This window comes from Haliotis rufescens, unplaced genomic scaffold (assembly GCF_023055435.1).
Source record: "Haliotis rufescens isolate VD_foot unplaced genomic scaffold, xgHalRufe1.0.p SCAF_14, whole genome shotgun sequence".
Classification (NCBI taxonomy): Eukaryota; Metazoa; Mollusca; class Gastropoda; order Lepetellida; family Haliotidae; genus Haliotis; species Haliotis rufescens.
In genome coordinates, this window is record NW_025963824.1 from 25,454,917 (window position 1) to 25,478,942 (window position 24,026).

General features: G+C 40.4%; 1 protein-coding gene across 2 annotated transcripts in view; it reads right to left on the reverse strand.

Moving 5' to 3' along the window:
* LOC124131246 (colorectal mutant cancer protein-like) overlaps nucleotides 1–24,026 on the reverse strand; it is a 136,749-nt gene that overhangs the window by 98,870 nt on the left and 13,853 nt on the right. For both annotated transcript variants that reach the window (XM_048395197.1, XM_048395196.1), the window contains exon 2: nucleotides 2,693–2,958. In XM_048395197.1, coding sequence (XP_048251154.1) covers nucleotides 2,693–2,958 — 266 coding nt within the window. The remainder of the gene's footprint in view (nucleotides 1–2,692; nucleotides 2,959–24,026) is intronic.

The window sequence follows — 24,026 nt, forward strand, 5'->3', positions numbered from 1 at the left end:
TTTACACGATCCAGTTTTATTCTATCACAGCAGTGGTCCCCAATTTTTACTGAAAGAAAAGGGGATCCGGGGGACATTTTGGCAGCCAATATGGATACTGTCGTAGTAATCCCTGGGTTGGTTGGTTGGTTGGTTGGTTGGTTAACACTGCACTCAGCAATATTCCAGCTTTATGACGTCGGTCTGTAAATAATCAAGTCTGGACCAGACAATCCAGTGATTAGTATCATGAACATCGATCCACGCAGTTGGGATCGATGACATGCATCAACCAAGTCAGTGAGCCTGACCATCCGGTCCCGTTAGTCGCCTCTTACAACAAGCATAGTCGCCTTTTACAGAGAGTATGGGTTGCTGAAGATCTAGTCTACCCCGGATCTTCACGGGTCGGTAATCCCTGGGTAGAATAGGTCTCCTTGCTCATCACCCCATGAGATCGGTGATAGAATGGGTCCCCAATACCCCATGCTTGCCTCCCAATCCCCCACCCTGCCCCCGATAGGGATCTGCGGCAGAAGACGTCCCCAAGTTTACCTATTGGAGGACTGGGTGGTCAAAATGTGTCCTTCCAAACAGAGGTCAGATCTTTGTTCAAGCTATCAACCACTAGCCCAGATCTGACTAATAGCAGGTAGTCATGATTTAGTTGAAATATTGATAATTGTGTCTAAAACAACACCACTCTCCTCTAAAATATTATCTTTCAACTGACCATCATTATTGAAAAGTTGCTGACTGTTTCTGCCCTATCGTCTTTAACAAGGAATAATATTTATCAAGAACTCTCAACACTTTAACAAACAACATTCCCCTGTATGTAAAAGTCCTGCTACCTCCAAATATTGTTCTCCAGTTTCACACAACATGAATAATAAACAGCCCTCATGTATGTTAAGCAATTTACAAAAAGACCACAAAAATGCCAACACTGACTCTCTCGGCCCTAAATATGCCCATAATCATGGTGGGAAACAGTACGGCTCAGAAATATATAACTCCGGAACATAATTACCCTTAAACCAGTTTGATGTACGTGCCCTCAGTGCCCTCGCGTAAAAGTCGGAATTGCGTAATCTATCTTACCCGTCACTAATTGGCCCCCATGGTTCTTCAAAAAGTAGGAATTTAATTTTGTCTGGTTTTTGTTACCATGGCAAGTAATACTAAAGGGCTTAACGGATAAAAATGCCACGAAGCTCGTCTTCAGAGTGGTACATTCCTCCCTGCATCATGTGGGTTCTCTAACTGAATCACCTTGAACATGGGCAGAAATAGTTTATATGATCATAAATTTTAGTTGTAGGCATTCCCCCCTGACATTAAATGTATTCCTGGAATCTCAAGTTGATGAGTGAAGGAGTGAGTGACTGGTTTCACATCTCCGTGAACGCCATCACAGTTATATCAGACACGTTCCATCTCATCATAACAGTTCCTGCATTACTCTGTAGCCAAGTGACTGGTTTCACACCTTCGTGAGCGCCATCACAGTTATGTCACAGACACGTTCCATCATATCATAACAGTTCCTGCATTACTCCGTAACCAAGTGAATGACTGTTTCACACCTTCGTGAGCGCCATCACAGTTATATCACAGACATGTTCCATCATATCATAACAGTTCCTGCATTATTCCGTAACCAAGTGAGTGACTGTTTCACACCTTCGTGAGCGCCATCACAGTTATATCACAGACATGTTCCATCATATCATAACAGTTCCCGCATTATTCCGTAGCCAAGTGAGTGACTGTTTCACACCGTCGTGAGCGCCATCACAGTTATATTACAGACACATTCCATCATATCATAACAGTTCCTGCATTATTCCGTAGCCAAAAATAATATAAATTTCTGTAAGTTTGATAATTCTGAACGCAATTCTGCACACATTTAAGCTTAGTTTTCTTGAATTTCCTAGTTTTGTGCTTGTTTTTCAGGAATATTGTTAGACAACGGTAAACATCCATGGCACCACACCATAGAGCCAAGTCCCCCTTTAAGCCCTGCTTGCCAGGACTGTTTGGACAAGAGACTGACACAATCTCAAGGTAGAGTTAAGACAGATTAACCATTTGATTTTACCAATGTATGAAACACATGTTGCTTCTACTGACCCTCTACTGGAGCCAAGTCCCCCTTTAAGCCCTGCTTGCCAGGACTGTTTGGACAAGAGGCTGACACAATCTCAAGGTGGGTACATGAGCCCCACACCATGGAGCCAAGTCCCCCTTTAAGCCCTGCTTGCCAGGACTGTTTGGACAAGAGGCTGACACAATCTCAAGGTGGGTACATGAGCCCCACACCATGGAGCCAAGTCCCCCTTTAAGCCCTGCTTGCTAGGACTGTTTGGACAAGAGGCTGACACAATCTCAAGGTGGGTACATGAGCCCCACACCATGGAGCCAAGTCCCCCTTTAAGCCCTGCTTGCTAGGACTGTTTGGACAAGAGGCTGACACAATCTCAAGGTGGGTACATGAGCCCCACACCATGGAGCCAAGTCCCCCTTTAAGCCCTGCTTGCCAGGACTGTTTGGACAAGAGACTGACACAATCTCAAGGTAAAGTTAAGACAGATTAACCATCTGATTTTACCAATGTATGAAACACATGTTGCTTCTACTGACCCTCCTTCATGACACTATTTCAAAGACAAATTCAAACAGAATGTGTTGGAGCAAGTTTTCTTACCTATACTATCACTACTCATTGTAGGCCAGGATGTAATATTCTGTGTTGTTGTAACTTGAAACCCACTTGTGTCGGAGTCGATTCCAGTATCATCAGCAGCATTGCCTATGTATGGACATTGTTCGGCCTCCAGCATGACGCGCGAGCGACACCGGAGAAAGTCGCTAAAGGAGATCTGACACCTGGTGTTCATCCCTAGCTGGGCCATGATCTCCTGCGCCGAGTCCTCCATGTTCAGCTGGCTGCACATGTAAATGAAGTCATCTCTGAAACAACAACAGGGCCATCATGAGTCAGTGTTTGTTTGTATGTTTGTTTGTTTGTGTATCGATGGTTTGTTGTTGAACACTGCACTCAGCAAAATGACAGCAGCCTGTAAATAATCGAGTCCAGACCAGACAACCCAGTGATTCGTATTATGAACAACGATCCATGCCATCGGGGAATGTCATCTGTCATACAGACCCTGAAACAAATATATCCATTACAGCCCATGCAAGTCTATAATGTAGGGCAAGTCTAGATTACTGCAGTATCATCTGAAAATGAAGAAAGTCTCTGGGCTCCTTTTTATTACATTTCATAACTATAATTTATCAACTGTTTTTTCTGCAAAATATGTTCATTTTAGAGACTAGATGTTAGTCTATTGGGGAATGATAACATGCCTTAAACCAATTAAAAAAACCTGACGACCGATCCAAGAGAAAATACTTAAACAGGAACCCAGCTCAAGTCTAGAATGATTTGGCCAGTCTAGAAATTAAGCATTGGTCTTGGCTCCTTTTGGATTTCATTTTTTATGTTGTAGCTATATATTTCTTACTGAGGACATTATTTCTGAAACTAAATGTTTGTCTTCCCAATCATTATTGTCATCTCTTATGACCAGCATAGTTTGCTAGGGACCTATGCTAACCTAGAGTCACAAAAAGTCAAATAAAACCTTTAATCAAGATATTGCCAAATGTCAAACATTTTAATCGGGGACCAATAATTGTATATTCAGAAAGGATATCTATTTGAGAGAAAAACAAAATGCAAAACAGTACATGCTTTATATTCTTATATCCCCCCAGTAGACAGTAGACCGGAAATAACATATATACATATATATTGGCTTTGGTTCATTAATTGGAGACCCGTGAAGATCCAGGGTAAAATAGGTCTTCAGCAACCCGTGCTTGTCGTAAGAGACAACAAAAGGAATATGGTGGTCAGGCTCGCTGACTTGGTTGATGCATGTCATCGATCCCAATTGCGTGGATCAATGTTCATGATGTCAATCACTGGATTGTCTGGTCCAGACACAATTATTGACAGACCGCTGGTCATATAGTTGGAATATTGCTGAGTGCGGCGTTAAACAACAAACAAACAAACGTCATTAATTGGCCATGGTCTTTAGGTTGACGATCAAACTGGTTTCATGAATTGGCCATGCTGGGACTCAAACTCGGATCTTTAGAGTGACAATCAAACACATTACCAACTCAGCTACCAAATCCTCCTGAATGACCACCAGCTGTTCCAGATCTCACAGCATGGACACACGCTGGGTTAATTCACAATACACACTCAACAGACCATCTCAAATCAGAACAACAGCCTGTTGACATCTCTCAAAACTAACAATGGCTTAATTACAGGAAAAAAAACTATTTTATGAGGGGAGTTTTGTTGCAAGAATCAGTCACACATCAATCAGCTTGTCCCACCTGTGCTATTATTTCATGACTTATTTCTTTCCCATTTTGATTCAAAGAATCTTTACTGAATTAATTTCAGTTGTATTTTCCAAAAAGTCAATGTTGTCAGGTATCAATTTTCATTTGCCACGTTATTAAATCAATAAGTGTCATGAGCGTTTCATTATAAGACTATGAAACATAATGCCTCTATTTGTGTTCATGATTCATAGGGCAAACAGAAGGACTGGGGTGAAATACAAAAACGGAATTTCAAATTACATTCGGTTTAGTTTAGGGAAACTTTTAGCCATTGAAAAGCTTCATCCGACTTTGAAAGAAGTAGCAAATTACAGCGAGGGAAAGAAATGGCTCGACTGAGGACTGACATAATTTGGGGTTCACTGAATTGTGAATCAAGAAAGCAAAAAACAAACTGCACAAATTCGCGTAGGGGATTCAGATTTGCATTCACTGACTTAAAAACAATCTCTTACACCATCCATACTTAGCTCGTTAACACAATTATCCAAGATAGAATAAAGGTCTGATTTATTGCTGAGAAAATTTCTTTTCAATATGAAAAGCTCTTTGATTTTGGTATTTCTTTTAATTTCTTAATCATATGCATCCAAATAGGTCAATTGGTTAGTTGAAATCAGTATTAAATATCAATGTTCTAGATGTATATATAATTATATACAGATTATTAAAATGCATGGTTTGAAAGTATGAGTGATTCATGTTTGATGCCACCTCAGCAATACATTCACAAGCAATAGCAATAATCCCATTACATGCTTATTAACAAATTAGCCATGAGATCTATTCTACTTTCTATCTATCAGCATGCTTATAAGCATAAATTATGAAGAAAAACAGAAATTTGTCCAACAAGAAATATCACTGGTCTAGCCTTGATATGAATTTTGGTAAGCTTTTTCTTTAAGTTCATGAACACTGAACGAGCAGTTTACACTCCATGTTCTCTTTGTGGCTTCAAAAGCCAGTCAACCCATGTTCAAAATTTCTTTTGATTTCACAAACTTTTCAGAAATGTTATGAATCCAGAGTTACATAGGTCTTAGCATGAGGGTCAAAACGGTCAAAAATGACTTTGATGTTTCCAAATTTTTCGCACATGCATATGAAAGAGAAATTCACGATCTTTCAAATAACTCCCAACACATAGGTCCAACGGGAGCAAACAGACAGAAAAGTTGCTACATTTGAGTCCCAAACCTCGAATTAGGAGGGAAAAAGCCCCAAAACAGATCAATATCCATCTCACTAACTAGCAAACATCAGTGACTTTCCCCGGCAAACCACCTCCTACATGATATTGCTGTTTATCATTTAAACGTGCAATAATTCTCATATTGTCCTGCTTATCTGTGTACTCTGCTGGTTCAATTCATCCAATCAAAGAGCTCCGCTATCAAATCCCTCTCCACTCTCGATCAATCAGCGTTTTATGGCTTTCCGTAAATTGGCACCATTTCAACAAGGGACGTTAATGCAAAAATCAAACACTATAAAATCCTAGATGACGGCCAAGTAATTCCGCAAGCTAACATTTACAAAATGTTTGAATTTCCGAAAACATTCCATGCATCGGCAAACTTATAAGTAGAAATCAAGTAAATTTGTCAACCAATTACGAAATTCTGTTTGATCAGTAGGGCTATTACTTGGGCGTGTTTTGTATTCTACAAAATGAACCGCTGAATAGGCGATGAAAATCTCTTTAGTGAAAATCAGTTTAGGAAAGTACTTTCATCTAGGTCAGGGTGACCTATAGAGGTGAGATCGCAGTGACCTTATTACTAATATAACTGCCAAATAATTTTGAGATATAGATTCTAGATAGGGTGATATATAAGTGTTATAGACATGATTCAGTTGGAGCCATGATATAGGTGTTACAGACATGATTCAGATGGAGCCATGATATATAAGTGTTGTAGACATGATTCAAATGGAGCCATGATATATAAGTGTTGTAGACATGATTCAGATGGAGCTATGATATGTAAGTGTTGCAGACATGGTTCAGATTGAGCCATGATATATAAGTGTTGTAGACATGATTCAAATGGAGCCATGATATATAAGTTTTGTAGACATGATTCAGATGGAGCCATGATATATAAGTGTTGTAGACATGATTCAGATGGAGCCATGATATATAAGTGTTGTAGACATGATTCAGATGGAGCCATGATATATAAGTGTTGTAGACATGATTCAAATGGAGCCATGATATATAAGTTTTGTAGACATGATTCAGATGGAGCCATGATATATAAGTGTTGTAGACATGATTCAGATGGAGCCATGGTATATAAGTGTTGTAGACATGATTCAAATGGAGCCATGATATATAAGTGTTGCAGACATGATGCAGATGGAGCCATGATATATAAGTATTGTAGACATGATTCAGATGGAGCCATGATACATGTGTTGTAGACATGATTCAAATGGAGCCATGATATATAAGTGTTGTAGACATGATTCAGATGGAGCCATGATATATAAGTGTTGCAGACATGATTCAGAGGGAGCCATGATATATAAGTATTGTAGACATGATTCAGATGGAGCCATGATACATGTGTTGTAGACATGATTCAAATGGAGCCATGATATATAAGTGTATCACACATTATTCAAATGGAGCCATAGTTGTAAGCGCTACAGACATGATTCAGATGGTGTTATAAAATGTGTTACAGACATGGTTCAGATGGAGCCAGGATATATTTGTGTTATCACTGGCTGTAGAAGATATCTGCATTGTCTCTCACAATTTACCGATCACTGCCCCTAGAGCACTGGTATCCAGGGGATAGCAATGTTTTTATCACTGTCTGTAATATTGGGTCCAAGTCTCCGACTCCATCACACCAGTAGCAGTAACATAAGCAATAACCCCCTTCACACACAGCACCATTCACATTAATTTGAACACTGGTCTATTGAAGAGTCAGGTAACAGAAATAGTGCGCCAAGGATTTCATATTCCTCAGAAGAAAGAAAATCAGCTGTCCTTTTTCAGGGGGTCTATCAAGGGATTGACAGCCATGTAATCCTGCATTCTTTACACAAAAAATCTGAAAATAGGTGGAAACACAATACCAAGTGCATCCACTGGGACGAAAAAAATGTGTATGCATGGTTTGGCATAAATGCTGATATTGCAGTATCTGGTACAACCTAAAGCTAGTTTCTGTACATAATCATATGTAATACAATAAAGAAATACAATAAAGCGCCAGCACTTTGAAGATTTCAGTTGGGGAACGCCATTTCTATTTTCGACTAACAGCCTCTGAGCATGAACTATCTTATGTCAGTCATGGTGTCTACCCTACACTTAACAGTGGAATAGCTAGGTCACTTAGCCCCCATACATGAGTGACATGCAATCATTAATTTCTAGGGGAGTACTTTTCTGTGAAGCCAAAATCTTGAGGACTGCTCAGTACTCGTTCTTTTCCATTTCTGTGTCCATTTGGACCCCTATCACATTCAACTGTCTGTCACTAATATACAAACGGTCTCAACAGACCAATTACACTTGCAACGAACTACTCAAACAATGTACTACATTGACTAGTCACTTTGTTATGGCCCTTAGTTGAAAGTTAGTCAGGCTTAGAACTTTTTAATCAGCCCTCATAGACGACAACTCTGAAGTCTGTCGCACAGTCCCTGAACCATATTATTTCCCTTTCCGCTAAGCCCTAACTGTAATGCTATAGCCCTAAATGAAGCAAGTCTAGATTTTCCACAGGTTCATCTCCCATCTACTTGGGATCCTTTTCAACTTAAATGGAGTTGCTGGTTTCCAACAAAATCATATGTTTTCAGAGACTAAGTATCATCAGTCTGGCAAATCTGATGATCGTTTTTGCGGACTAGTGAAAATATAACTTCATCTCACACCATGCTGACATGTGGACGGGACGTGCACGGGACGTGGACAGGAAGTGGACGGGACGTGGACAGTGTTACCCCCCAAGTGTCACTCCAACATAAGAATCATGGGTTACTGGGGGCTCCATGGGTTACTGGGGGCTCCATCGGTTACTGGGGGCTCCATGGGTTACTGGGGACTCCATGGGTTACTGGGGACTCCATGGGTTACTGGGGGCTCCATGGGTTACTGGGGGCTCCATGGGTTACTGGGGGCTCCATGGGTTACTGGGGACTTCATGGGTTACTGGGGGCTCCATGGGTTACTGGGGGCTCCAAGGGTTACTGGGGGCTCCATGGGTTACTGGGGGCTCCATGGGTTACTAGGGGATCCATGGGTTACTGGGGCTCCATGGGTTACTGGGGGCTCCATGGGTTACTGGGGGCTCCATGGGTTACTGGGGGCTCCTCTCTGTCCTGGAATACACCCAGGGTAATGATTAATCACCATTCAAAATTAAGCATGAAAATCAAATGATCATGGTAAACATTTAGGGCCCAGGATCTAAATATACTACTAACAGAGCTACAGATAAGTTGTGTATTTACGTAAAATACCCCTAAAACTATTCAAAACCCAATTAATTTCAATTAACTTGCATACAGAAACACAGGCATTAAATGAAAAACTCAATTGTATGAAAACAGCGTGTGTAAATACCCAATGAAGCTTTTCCAGCATGCGTACAACAGAGCTAATTTCCGAAACACAATTACGAGCTTACGAATTTACTTTCCAAGTCAAGACTATATTTAGAACCGTTATATACATCTAAAACATTATTTCATTTTTATAAATCTCAAAATGCTTACTCATTTTTGGAAAACCCCAATAGAGTGATGAATAGATAAGTGAAAAAATATTGGTTTCCCAATGAAAAATGTAATAACCCAATTAAAATAGAAACCTTCGAGTAAAAACTCAATTGCTCAAAAAGTTATCTGGAGCTCTGTACTAAAAAAGTTAAGGACCACTCTAATCTTTCATATTATACTACTCAACATTGCTAAGGACCACAAGCTTGACCAAAGATGACTATTTTGGTCCACAGCAAATGATGAGTTGTATGCTATAGCTAATCTGTCATGCTATGAGAGATTAACTATAGTAATATGAATTTGGTGGTCCTTGCCTATATTTGAGTCGTATACGATTGGAGCAAGTCTGCAAGGCCCCCCCCCCCCCCCCCCCCCCGGAGCAGCTCAATTTGGAACACTGCTGATGATACAGGTCTCATAAGACAGCGATGGTCCAGAAAAAGATGGCCACTGAGACATGACACAGCTCATCAGCGAATGGAGATTCCCCAGTTAACAATCAGACAGGGTCAGTCTCATGACTGGCAGGGTCAGACGGGGTCAGACAGGGTCAGTTACTTCAGGCATCCATTATGACAAGAATAGATCAAAGTGCAATGATTCCTTGATAAACAAAGGATGTGTTTAGTTGTCTTAAAGACAAACTCCTCTCCTCCAGATAGAACATGGGAATGTAGTGCTAACATAAGTTCCATACAGACATGGAACACTAAACTTCCAAGGCCTTTTGAAGGCTTTTCAAGGCTGCCAACTGTCATTTTCAAGTCTTTTGTCAATATAATATTAAATCAAGCATACTATATATCAGTCATAAAACCTACAAAGCAGTATGACCATTAGATATTTTCCAACAAGATTTATTTTTCACCCAACAAAGAATAAATTAAATCTGTCCTGAATTCTTCAGGGTCTTTGGGGCACGAATCTATCACTGTCATAAATCTCACTTTAACATCTTTGGTTGATATTTGTGTGTGCTTTAATACTTTGATTAACAACTATATGCCAATTTGTACAAATTCAAGGCTTTTTAATAGCTAATTTGGTGATTTTCAAGGCTGTTTAAGGTTGACACTAAAAATCACGAATTTTCAAGAGTGACATTAAAATTCAAAGTTTTCATAGTACAAATCATGTACTATAGACTGTCATAAGCAGGGTGAGGTGAAATGGGGGTGATGTCCCATTCAAGATTATTCCACTTCTATACTGACATTCATGCTCTTGTATGTGTGTGTGGCTGCTTGTGCTAGTCTAGACTAATGCTGGTTTTACAACGCTAACCCACTGAGATACCACGTCGCAGCTTGAACGTGGAGATCCCACTCCGACACAGTGTACTGACTCGAAACTGACCGGTCCTTGTTTTAGCCCCTTAATACCTAACTGACCAGTCCTTGTTTTAGCCCCTTAATACTGAACTGAGCGGTCCTTGTTTTAGCCCCTTAATACCGAACTGACCAGTCCTTGTTTTAGCCCCTTAATACCGAACTGACCAGTCCTTGTTTTAGCCCCTTAATACCGAACTGACCAGTCCTTGTTTTAGCCCCTTAATACCGAACTGACCGGTCCTTGTTTTAGCCCCTTAATACCTAACTGACCGGTCCTTGTTTTAGCCCCTTAATATCGAACTGAGCGGTCCTTGTTTTAGCCCCTTAATACCTAACTGAGCGGTCCTTGTTTAAGCCCCTTAATACTGAACTGACCGGTCCTTGTTTTAGCCCCTTAATACCGAACTGACCGGTCCTTGTTTTAGCCCCTTAATACCGAACTGACCAGTCCTTGTTTAGGCCGCTTAATACCGAACTGACCGGTCCTTGTTTTAGCCCCTTAATACCGAACTGACCAGTCCTTGTTTTAGCCCCTTAATACCTAACTGACCGGTCCTTGTTTTAGCCCCTTAATACCGAACTGACCAGTCCTTGTTTTAGCCCCTTAAAGGGGAAGTGTACACGCAAAAATCACTATCTTTCTTTTTCTAAACAAAACGCAATTTTAGAATTAGTTAGTATCTGTGTTTGAAAATATACACTCATTTTTTTTCACAGTGAAAGTAGGAAGCTCACAATAGTGTTAAAATAATATGCCGTTATGAGGCCTTCGTTTTACGAGCGAAATAGGCCTGAGTTATCCCCCTTAGATTATGACGTAATTGGTGCCAATTCAACTGGGTCCCTGTCTATTCTCAACGCAAAAGATATCAAGGACCAGTTTGCGGTAAAACAACATGGTCTACGACACACTCCGGCGCTGTGATGAGTCAGCATAACACAATTATGGCTGGCATCTGAGACGCTAGAATCACAAAACTGTACCTACACCACGTGAAGCGGCTCTAACAAAGCATGATGACGTCATAATGTTTATCAATTGGCACCAATGACGTCATATTGCAAGGGGCATAAGCCATGGTGTTTTTGTTATGGAAATAGAACACTTGGTTAATGTGAAAAATATAAATCGTTTTAATGCAAAAAATATGTTAATTAAATATGATGTTTTTATATTTTTGTCTATGACACTTCTATGTTAACACTTTTAATGTGGAAAAAGTACAAGAAAAATAGGTTCATTTCCGTGTGAACTTGCCCTTTAATACCGAACTGACCGGTCCTTGTTTTAGCCCCTTAATACCGAACTGACCGGTCCTTGTTTTAGCCCCTTAATACCGAACTGACCAGTCCTTGTTTTAGCCCCTTAATACCGAACTGACCGGTCCTTGTTTTAGCCCCTTAATACCTAACTGACAGGTCCTTGTTTTAGCCCCTTAATATCGAACTGACCGGTCCTTGTTTTAGCCCCTTAATACCTAACTGAGCGGTCCTTGTTTAAGCCCCTTAATACTGAACTGACCGGTCCTTGTTTTAGCCCCTTAATACCGAACTGACCGGTCTTTGTTTTAGCCCCTTAATACCGAACTGACCAGTCCTTGTTTTAGCCCCTTAATACCGAACTGACCGGTCCTTGTTTTAGCCCCTTAATACCTAACTGACCGGTCCTTGTTTTAGCCCCTTAATACCTAACTGACCGGTCCTTGTTTTAGCCCCTTAATACCGAACTGACCAGTCCTTGTTTTAGCTCCTTAATACCGAACTGACCGGTCCTTGTTTTAGCCCCTTAATACCGAACTGACCAGTCCTTGTTTTAGCTCCTTAATACCGAACTGACCGGTCCTTGTTTTAGCCCCTTAATACCAAGCGCTAGGGTAACAACAATTCTGTCTTTTGACATCTTTTGGTACAACATACCCAGGGAACAAACTACCGACCTTTCACGCTCCGGCAGAAGTTCTATACACCTGACCATAAAGGTGGTACAGTACAAGGACTCCCTCTCTGAATATTCAGGAAAACAATGTTTGCAATCAGAGGAACCATTCAGAAGAATTATGATGGTTAGTTAGTTGATTCCAAGTTTATGCGAGGAAACGTCTGTGCTTGATCAGTGATACAAGGAATGGACATGAGGCCATCACTTCTCAAACCAGAGTTTGGTTGTGAATGGGTCCAGATATCTGTATTGCAATACGAATCTTGATATATTGGGAGCTAAAGTGTTTGAAAGTGTTTGATTGTACATGCAGATCCTATTTTCAACATAATAAAGTACATATTACTCAACATGGTCAGTCGCCGCCATTTTGTTGTCATGGATACAGGGGAGATAACAACGAGAGAGTAAAACCACATTTCCAACATTTTGTCTAACAATTTTGAAGGGAAACATCATTTCTGAATGAATTATGTGTAGATTTTAGGTTAAACATTACAAATATAACGGAATTTGTTATATTTTTTTTTTAAATATACCAGAATACAGAAAAAATATTGCAATACGTATTGTTTGAAACGGGCAATGCAGTATACCGGTACCTAAAAGGAAATTTAGGCAGGTCTAGCCAGCTCTTGCCAGCTCTAGCCAGCTCTAAACAGCTCCAGCCAGATCTATTCCACCATCAGGAAAATTAACTGTTTTAATTTTAGAGTAGAGAAATGTATTGCGAAAAAAATGATTTCATAGGCTATGTGTTAGTGTAAGGAAATGGTTGTGTAGGCTGTAAGGAGGAGTAACATTGGGTCAGGTGTTCAGGCCTCTGTGACATGACTTGATGCATGCCATAGTTCCCCAATATCCTGAATGGTTCCTCTTTGGGGCTGGGATGGAAACTCAGGTACTCAGATCGGGTGGGTCCTGAGTAGGACCTGAGTACCCACAGGACTATCCGGACCTGTGGTTTGTCATGTGATATATTGTTATTGACAACAACAATAAAGTTCCATGGTTCTACCCCGGACCTTCACAGGTAGGCTGTTGTGTTATATTGATGACTGTAGCATTACCAAACATCCACTTCTCACTCACCAATACGCTTGTCACAAATTGCAAAGATGATATTCTCTCGAGCTAGTTTAACTTCCTTCAACAAAAACAATTTCACTTTGAAACAATTTTCAGGCTGCGACATTTGATCTCAACCAAAAGCCAATTACACATAGGTTATGCTTGAAAAGAAAATAATAGCCATCAGAACATTCTTTCATCTCAAAACATAATATTCACAATTCCAGGCAAACTTCAACCTTGGCTAGTCATGTTTATATATCTTGGTTCACAAGCTCTTGGCACTAGCAACATGCACACTGAAATGCCATAGCTCGGAGGAGAGACCCGTCTTGCTTCAAAGACAGGACAATATTTGAAATGTTCCCCTAGGGACTACCTTTCTTTGGATGTACACAATTCTCCCATGACTACACTGCCTGCTTATTTAGTTTACAGAAATATTTTCACCTACAGATTTGAGTGTTGGAAGATTTGGACGATAAGCTGATTATAGCTAGCAGGTGGAGATATCGGTATTTTCAATCTTTGGATGAAAATAAATACAATGACGTCATAATGAACAAGATGCATCTCATTTTAAATGTCAGGAGAAGAAGCTTGTTTCTTCCAACCCTTATCACCAAAACGATTGTCTCATTAATCATGTTAATGATTTATTTAAAAGTCTATTTTATCATAATTTTTCTATATGGATTCATGTTGGTGAACTCAAAAAGATAAACATTTTAGCCATGTTTTTTCCTGAAGAAGTTATTGTAAGCATGTCAAGCTTGTCGTAAGTGCATCTATTTTCACTGAAACAGAAATTATTGTTTACCTAAAAAGTCGAATATGTAAATAAATATATAAACATTATAAATGATATCTAGAATAAATATGTTTCCAGTTGAAAAGTTTTCAAAGCAAAATACCACAATGTTTGTAAATCTGGACGGTTAAGTTAACATTTTTTACACTATAGTCCAGGGTGTGTGTGTAGCTGCTTGTCCTAGTCCAGACTAATACCGGTTTTATAGTGCTAGCCTACTGAGATTCCATGAACATGAACATGAACATAAACACCCTACTGGAGACTAACCAGTCAGCCCTTAAAGCCAAGTGCCAGGCAGGGTAACATCAACTATCTTTAAACATCTTTTGTATGACGCGGCCAGGAAGCAAAACACCTTCAGCTCTACTGGCAGACACTCTATCCACTGGACTACGGAGACAGAGGCTATTGTTCCACACAATAAAGTCTCCTTCCTTTCCCACAATTCATTTTGTGTTTTGTATGTTATCGGTAAAGGGAAATAATTTTGTCCTATCACTGTCTTTACCACATGGTCCTATTAATCATACCACAATGACCTGTCAACTATTCTTCAGTAGGAATAAGCTCCAAAGTGGGAATTAGTATTTTACAGTATTTTCTGTTGTGAAGGTAAACCGTAGAAATGATTTTCCAAGAAACAAAACAAAATCATTTACTCGCTAAGCGAGCTCTGCTTGACATTCCCCCTAAAATGCCTTAAAACATCCATGAGTTTTATCACCGAAATCTCCCCACCAGAGACAAGGAACATAACATTCTCCGTCACTGCCAAGCTCTTTTGTAATGAAGATGCAGATGATAGCCAGCGTAAATTACGCCAATGTCTATCACATGTCAGAGCTCCATGCAGGGGTCTGGAGTAACGAGGAGCTCTTGATTGAAACAGCAACAGAGCGGTCTAGTTTATAGACGTATTACTATCTTCTATATTTGCCCAAAAAAACGGTGCATCATTACAAAACTGGCTGGCAGAATCCTCGGCTCTAGCACAGGGCTGTAAATTCCTAATTATGAAAACCTCTCAGAAATCCGACCATATTTACCACATAGAGTAGTGCAATCAAAAAGATCAAAGGATTCTCAGGCCTAGTTGAAAACCTATATCACTTGAAAATCCATTGAAATATCTTCCAAGAAATATGTCCGAGTAGATTTATTTCCACAGTGTGTGAAATACAGTATTATGTCGACCACTTACTCATTTATTTTTTAGATAAAAACAATTTTCTCCATCTATAAACATGATAAACAGGTCTCTATCTCTCTACTATGTAGGAGCATTAATCATTTCTTGTTTGTTTGTTTGTTTGTTTGTTTGTTTGTTTGTTTATTTGTTTATTTGTTTGTTTTTTCACACTCAGCAATATTCCACCTGTAGATGGCAGCCGGTCATGATCACGTCTGGATCAGATAATCCAGTGATTGATATTATGTCTCCCTAATCTGAATCATCTAATAACAACCTGCTAAAATGTCATATAATACCACATTCGATGTAATAAGTGCCTCGCTCTAATAAGCGCCCACGGCGATATTTGCTAATATATTGGCAAGTGAACAATCCCAATTAGCACCCCTTCCGATTGATCAATGTACACAAGACTTAAATCTATTTGTGTATAATACACACTCAATCATGTGTTATATGCACCCTTAACAATGGGCCATTAAATTCTGGAAAAATATATCTGTCGTATATAATCATTTTAGGCTGTCAGCATAAACCACAAAATTAACGATCTTTTAACTCTTGGTTTTTTTCACCAAAATAATACTCTAATAAGAGCCGCCTTTTAATTTTGAGAGTGCCCTGGGCACTTACTATGTAGAATATGGTATACAATAATTATGCAATAATGATGATGTTATTTTCTTATGCTGAAGTTCCCGGATCATGCTAATCATATATAACGTGATTCCTATTGTCTGAAGTGTGTCTATCATCTGGGCAATATCACATCTGAACAACCAAGCACAGTCGCCACGATATCCACATACAAATGTTGCACGGGAGCTTTCACTGAAACAACATACGTTGTCAACCAAACTCCAGGTGTATGTGATGAGATATACCCTGTGTGTGAGCCTATGTACCCCGAGCCATAATGCAACACAAGCCCCTCTCTTTCTATTGTCAGTAATCCATAAGTACCATGGCCTAATTTTGTTCGACAAAAACGATTATTTGGTTAGCCAATCAAATTGCACGGAATCACTTGCAAGTCATATAGTAATGTCACATAAACATTACTGTCTATTTCCAACGATACACTCATTCCCTGTCCCGCCTGAAATACAACAAATTCAACAACTTGCTATGTCTTTTTTCTTTTCACAAAAGTTCACCAAGTCCATCCCCAATCCAAATCCCATGGAACTGTCGGACCCAGTCAGCCTCGACATTTGTCAAGGCTATTAACTCCTGTACAAATTACAGAGCTTGCATCACATTTAATGTCTGGCCCTGCACAGACCACTGTGCACCTTATACATCAGGAGTAATGGGGTATAAAATGTGGGCATGTAGAATTGAAAAGTTTTCTGCTTGATGGAACGGCAAGTATACAGTCGGCGCTGTATGCCATGTGAATTAGTCGGCTGATATTTAAAACTCACACATGCAGTGATGCACCGTGGCTGTTGACTGATTCGAATGTTCCCAGTAAACACTTGATACTCGATGCATTGGAGCAACATAACGCCTGTATACACTGTAAACACATTTTTTGCAAAGTTGAAAATGGAATCCACAAAAATATCTTGTTAACAACAGCTTAGGTTCTTTGAAGATATGTACAAGCAAGAAATGTTTAATGTAACATATCTTTACCAAGTAAGGCAATATTAACAAACAGATTAGACTTAACAGATTATGGCAATTTTATCTTTTATTGTTAAATAATATCAATAATACATGCTACTAATGCCATACAAAACTCATATCAACACTCAACACTCAACACTCATTGTGACCACACAATCCTCATATCAACACTCAATACCCATTGTGACCACACAATCCCCATATTAACACTCAACACCCATGGTAACCACACACCCATTGTGACCACACAATCACCATATCAACACTCACCACCCATTGTGACCACACAATCCACACATTAACACTCAACACCCATTGTAACTACACACCCCAAAATCAACACTCGCCCATTGTGACTACACAATCCCCATACCAACACTCAACACCCATTGTGACCACACAATCCACATATCAACACCCACAGTGACCACACAATCCATATATCAACACTCAACACCCATTGTAACCACACACCTCAATATCAACACTCACCCATTGTGACCACACAATCCCCATATCAACACTCACCACCCATTGTGACCACATAATCCACATATCAACACTCATTGTGACCACACAATCTACATATAAACACTCACCACCTATTGTGACCACACAATCCACATATCAACACCAATGTGACCACACAATCCACATATCAACACCCACCGTGACCACACAATCCACATATCAACACTCACCACCTATTGTGACCACACAATCCACATATCAACACCCATTGTGACCACACAATCCACATATCAACACTCACCACCTATTGTGACCATACAATCAGCATATCAACACCCATTGTGACCACACAATCCACTTATCAACACCAACTGTGACCACACAATCCACATATCAACACCCATCGTGACCACACAATCCACATATCAACACCAATTGTGACCACACAATCCACATATCAACACCCATTGTGACCACACAATCCACATATCAACACCCATTGGGACCACACAATCCACATATCAACACCCATTGTGACCACATAATCCACATATCAACACCCATTGTGACCACACAATCCACATATCAACACCCATCGTGGCCACACAATCCACATATCAACACCAATTGTGACCACACAATCCACATATCAACACCCATTGTGACCACACAATCCACATATCAACATCCATTGTGACCACACAATCCACATATCAAGTGCCCATCCTGTGATCATCCTGATGAACTACAAGTTTGTTTTTGTTCTCCAAGCCACAGTTATCTGTGAGACTGAAATGCAGCCGCTGTCAGAATTACTTCCATGAGAATTGCATCCAAATCATGACATTGCCTCCTCTATAATGATGATTAATACTCATAAAGCTTGAAATGAAATAAATGTCCAAGCATGGCATCGTTAAATCTATAATACATCAAATCAGACATTTTACATTGTTTCAAGGGGTCATCGCGTAAGGGAAAATGTTTCCTGTTTTATGGCGGACCCTAATCTGGTGTTCTAAACCTTTTTCTTGTTTTCCTCGAGTTGCACCCGAGCTTTTATTACATCCCAGCATTGCCTGCTTCTAGCGTAAATTTGTTGTGCTTCACTACAGATCAACCAGTCATTTAAAGTAGTGAGTGAGTGAGTGAGTATGGTTTTATGACGCTTTTAGAAATATTCCAGTAATATCATGACGGGGACACCAGAAATGGGCTTTACACATTGTATCCATTTGGGGAATCAAACCCAGGCCTTCGGAGTGATGATTTGTTTTGTTTGTTGTTTAACACCGCACTAATCAATATTCCTGCTATATGACGGCAGTCTATAAATAATCGAGTCTGGACCAGACAATCCAGTGATTGACATCATGAGCATCGATCCACGCAATTGGGATACAATGACATGCATCAACCGTCCGATCCCGTTAGTCACCTCTTACGACAAGCATGGTCGTCTTTTACGGAAAGCATTGTTGCTGAAGACCTCATTTTACCCCGGATCTTCACGGGTTATGGTGTGACGAGCAAACACTTTAACCACCAGGCTACCCCCCAACCCCTCATTTAAAGTGAGTGAGTTGTGTGTAACACCACTTTCAACAGAATGAAGTTGTATCAATGCGTGTCAGTTTAATGTTGGAGGAAAACCAGAAGTGATGCAGGCCTCAGACATTTACCACTTTGGTGAACCAAGATTTGAACCCACAATCAAAGTTTTCTGGCATGCCAAGGGACACAACTCTGCACAGTGAATTGTGGTGCCTTAGACAACCCATGCCACCAGTCATGTAAAGATTAAAAAAAGGGAATGCTTTCAAAAACTATTTGACAAGGTAAAATAGGATTTTTTTTTTCAATTTTCCTCTTGCTGTTGCTGGGTGAGAGAGAGGGTGCCCCCCCCCAGCAGTGCATGCATCCCTGTAACCCAAAAGCATGTGGTTCAAGCCAGGACATTTCATTTTCCAGTGTGTAAACAGTGTGATGACTACTCGCCATGCTCTATGCCCAGATTAAAGGGTAGCAGGAAGATCCCTGGAGAAACTCAACAGATGCCACATTAAACCCTTAATTTCACAGTCATTCTCAGCAAGCCTTTATCGAAACAAAGACAGCAACCAGTGCGATTAAGACTACAATGTTTTCCTAACCACTGATCTTGCTCCAGGGGGCATCTCAAACCTTCAGAAGACTTTTTACAGATTTCATAGATGGTTACACATTGTGTTTTGTGAGATGCCCTCCGTAACTCATAATCTGGCTGAGAAAATTAATTTTGTGCCATGTGTTTGGCAAATGAATGAATGAATGAATGAATATTGTTTTACGCCGCATCAGCAATTTTCCAGCCATTCACGGCCAGTTTTGGCAAATGAAATAAACTATTAAATGAAGAAACATCCTCTGGTGATTGGCATTCAATGACAAGATTCTCTTTCAAGTAGCTAACACTTTGATAATTTGAACCCTACGTGTTTGTTCGTTCTTTAACGCCGCCTCACTAGTTGGTTGTAAATAATCCAGTCTGGACCATACAATCCAGTGATTGACATCATGAGCATCAATTTAAGCAATTTGGATATGATGACAGAGACCAACAAAGTCGGCAAGCCTGACCATCCGATCCCAGTATTAGCCTGAATCTAACCTGTCAATAGTGAGTGAGTTTGGTTTAACACCCCTTTGAACAGTATTTCAGTTATAACACAGCATGTCAGCTTGATGAACGAGGAAGTCCCGAAATGACGCAGGTCTCAGATGTTCAATATGCAATTTTTATACTAATTTCAGTTTTTCTATTTCAGTCAGTTTTGTCTCCCAAATAATACAAAACAAGTCCCAACAGTCCCGAGCAACAGTTTAATATGGGAATAAAAGTGACAAAACCCTTGCCATACCTATATGAAATAATCTATTGAAACAGAGTCCATAAGTTATTTTATTACTTGCCCGTGAAGAGATCACCCGTTTAATAAACATACAGCTTTATTACACATTGTGTAATACCAAAACGCGTGCTTATGTACTCTCGGAACACGTTTCACGAACAAATATTGAAAGCTCTCAACATCCCTTGGCTTATTCAACGACATTGCGTGTAGAGTTGATAGATCACTGAGAGGAGCTTATGCACACTCGATGACCCCAGCAACCTTGTTGCTAGGCTGACGTCACATGGCATTGTTTCGCCGATGGATCTTGCAACAAAATTCCACAAATTACGTCATCGGGTATTGTGACGTTATTGAAAACTTTGAGGTGCAAGGCCCGTTCCACAAGGCGATCGTATTGTAGCCCAACGGCAGTCGTTGGTCTAAGTTAAAGTATGTGAGATGCGAAAGTCTTAGCCCTACGATAATGTTGTGAATTCTGAAGGTAGACCCGTTGTATGGTATGAAATTCATACGTTTCAACTTTTGACGTGTTTGAAGTATTATTCTGTTAAACTCAATTGGACTATGTCGTGGATCATGTAGCCTATTCATACTCAACAGTATAATTCAAAAAACGTTATAAATTGCAAGTAATAAATAAAATACTAAACTCGCTCCCGTGTAAAACCAATTTTATGAAACTCGTGAATAGTTGTGGTATCTGACTCGCTTTCGCTCGTCAGATACCACAACTATTCACTCGTTTCATAAAATTGGTATTACACGGGAGCTCGTTTAGTATTCTATATTTATTACACCACTCAACAATATTTGACAGCAGCCAGCGACGAGGAAGCGATGACGAGCAACAAATCTAGTCACAGAGCTGCCCCCCTACCCACAATTCATTTGGTTGCCCGGTTTACGACAAGCATAGGTTGCGTGGGACCTATTCTAACCCAAACTCCCCTTGTTGAAACCCATGAGCATCGTATGGTGCCGGCATACCAAGAATACTAATCAGGATGAATTCAAACAAGGAAATTTGCACAGCAAGACGCGGTGCCTCAGACCACAGTCTCTCCCGTCTATATCTCCTGGAATGTCAGGAGGTAGCGGCAATGTTACACTGTGAAGATGATAAATCAAGATCCCAGGTATGTGCTCTCAGCATCAGATAAACATACATCACAAAGTTCGACACTTACACTAATACAGAGATGCTTGCTGTACAAGGCGATTATGTTAGTCGTGACTAACGGGATCCGGTGGTCAGACTCGCTGACTTGGTGGATGCATGTCATCGTATCCCAATTGCCTGGATCTATGCTCATGGTGTCAATCACTGGATTGTCTGGTCCAGACCCGATTATTTACAGACCGCAGTCATATAGCTGGAATATTGCTGAGTGCGGCGTTAAACAACAAACAAAAAACAACAAACTAATTTAGAGTGCATCCAATGGGACGCAGAAATTTTTTGTGCATGCTGATATTTCATAATTTGTAATCACTTTAATTGAATTTCATTTCATTCAGTAACTTAAAAAATATTATACTGAGTTGAATGCTAGCACTTGTAGATTCTGATTCATTTGGGGAACTCCATATCTATTTTTAACAGCCTCGGAGCATGTGAAGTATTACATCACTTGTGGCAGAGAAATGAAGTCAATTTTTGACATTTCGCTGGACCCCCAATTTTTATCCTGAAAACTATAATTAAAGGCTTTGAGTCCACAGGACCCCCAAAAATAATTAACCGAATAATAATACCCGAGGGAGGAACTTAACACAGAAAAGCTGAGGGAATTCCCAAAGATTCTCCTCACATCCACCGCATTCCCTCACACTCTCAGATTACCTCCCTTTACACCCTGAGGTAAGATTGGAGGCATGAAGTTATGACAAGGAATGTTCACAGGCAGATAGACATGGAACTGGCAGATTCCTGCAGGATGGTGCCATGACTCCTTACACACAATGAAGAGCGAAGAATCATCTTTAACGAGTAGAGCTTCCAGGGCAGTAGGGTCCTCACACAATACCCAGACCATGGTGGAGTCAAGCTTTCACAGGTTTCAGGGATCCCCACACACTCTTCCTTGCAGTGAGTGAGTGAGTGAGTTTGGTTTTACGCCGCTTTTAGCAATATTCCAGCAACATCACAGTGCGGGACACCAGAAATGAGCTTCATACATTGTACCCATGTCGGGAATCGAACCCGGATCTTCAGCGTGACGAGCAAACGCTTTAACCACTAGGCTACCCGACCGCCCCTACTCTTCCTTGCAAGGGAGATTGAAGTGAAATGTCGCGTTCAAGATTATTGCACTCATATAGGGTGTATAAATGTGTATATGATGTAAATGAAATAAGATGTAATACCTCTTTGTATAATGTACATCATGTGTTCTGTACAATAAAAATTCTTGATTCTATGGCGATGTACATGAAAATGTGAGTGTGCCTGCTTGTACTAGTCTGGACAAATGTCAATTTCACAGTGCCAGCCCACCTTGATACCATGTCACAGTTTAACACCCCACTCAGACACAGTATACTGACTCCGAGCCAACCAGTCTTTGTTTTAGCCCCTTAATGCCAGCCCGGAACAAGTGCCATCTTTAAACATCTTTTGGTGTGACGGGTCGGGGATCAAACCCCCAAACTTCCGCTCACCAGGCAGACGCTCTATCCACTAGACGACGAAGGCGGTCACTCCAGCAAGGAGGAGGGTCTGTGTCGAATGGTGACAGGGCAGATAGTGTCAGGGTTTCAGATTGCCACAGGTCTAAATGCGACAAAGTGAAACCCCTTAATCTGGACCAGCATTCCCAGTGACAACATCCAGAATAACAAAGGACAAGGTAGGACGAGGGCTCTATTTGCCTGAAAGGATCTGCATAATTTAACAATTGAGAAAAATTTCAGGAACTGTTATGTGATTTGGTGAGTTAATATTGTTTTATGTTCCTTTTGCCAATATTCCAGCAATATCGTGTCAGGGGACACCAGAAATGTGGAGAATCGAACCTGGACCTTCGGTGTGATGAGCAAACACCTAACCACTGGACCAGTACCCTGATTCAGTGGAACCAGAGACCATGGCATATACCGATATACCGATATATGGTCTCTTGTGGAACTCAGTAAAGTCCCTTTGAATGTATTTAATCATTCCCAACAGGCATCGTCCAGATTGCAGGGTTTTCAGACTAACAAGGTTTCACTGTTCCCCTGAAAAAACAAAGGATCTTACATTTCCAAAAACGAGTGAGTCCCCTGTGTCCAATAAGGAAGAACAGTAACACCGAAACTAATGTTTTCTTATCGAGTTATTCCCAGTTCAAGACTATAGAGACAAAAGATGGGTGCAGATATGGAACCTGCTGGGTATAAAGTTACATGGACTCAAACAACAAATTGGATTAACAGAGGTCTAGTTAACAAGGTTTCGCAGAATAACAGTGTTCAATGGAGTCTGAAGTATCACTATGAATCATCTCGAGACTAC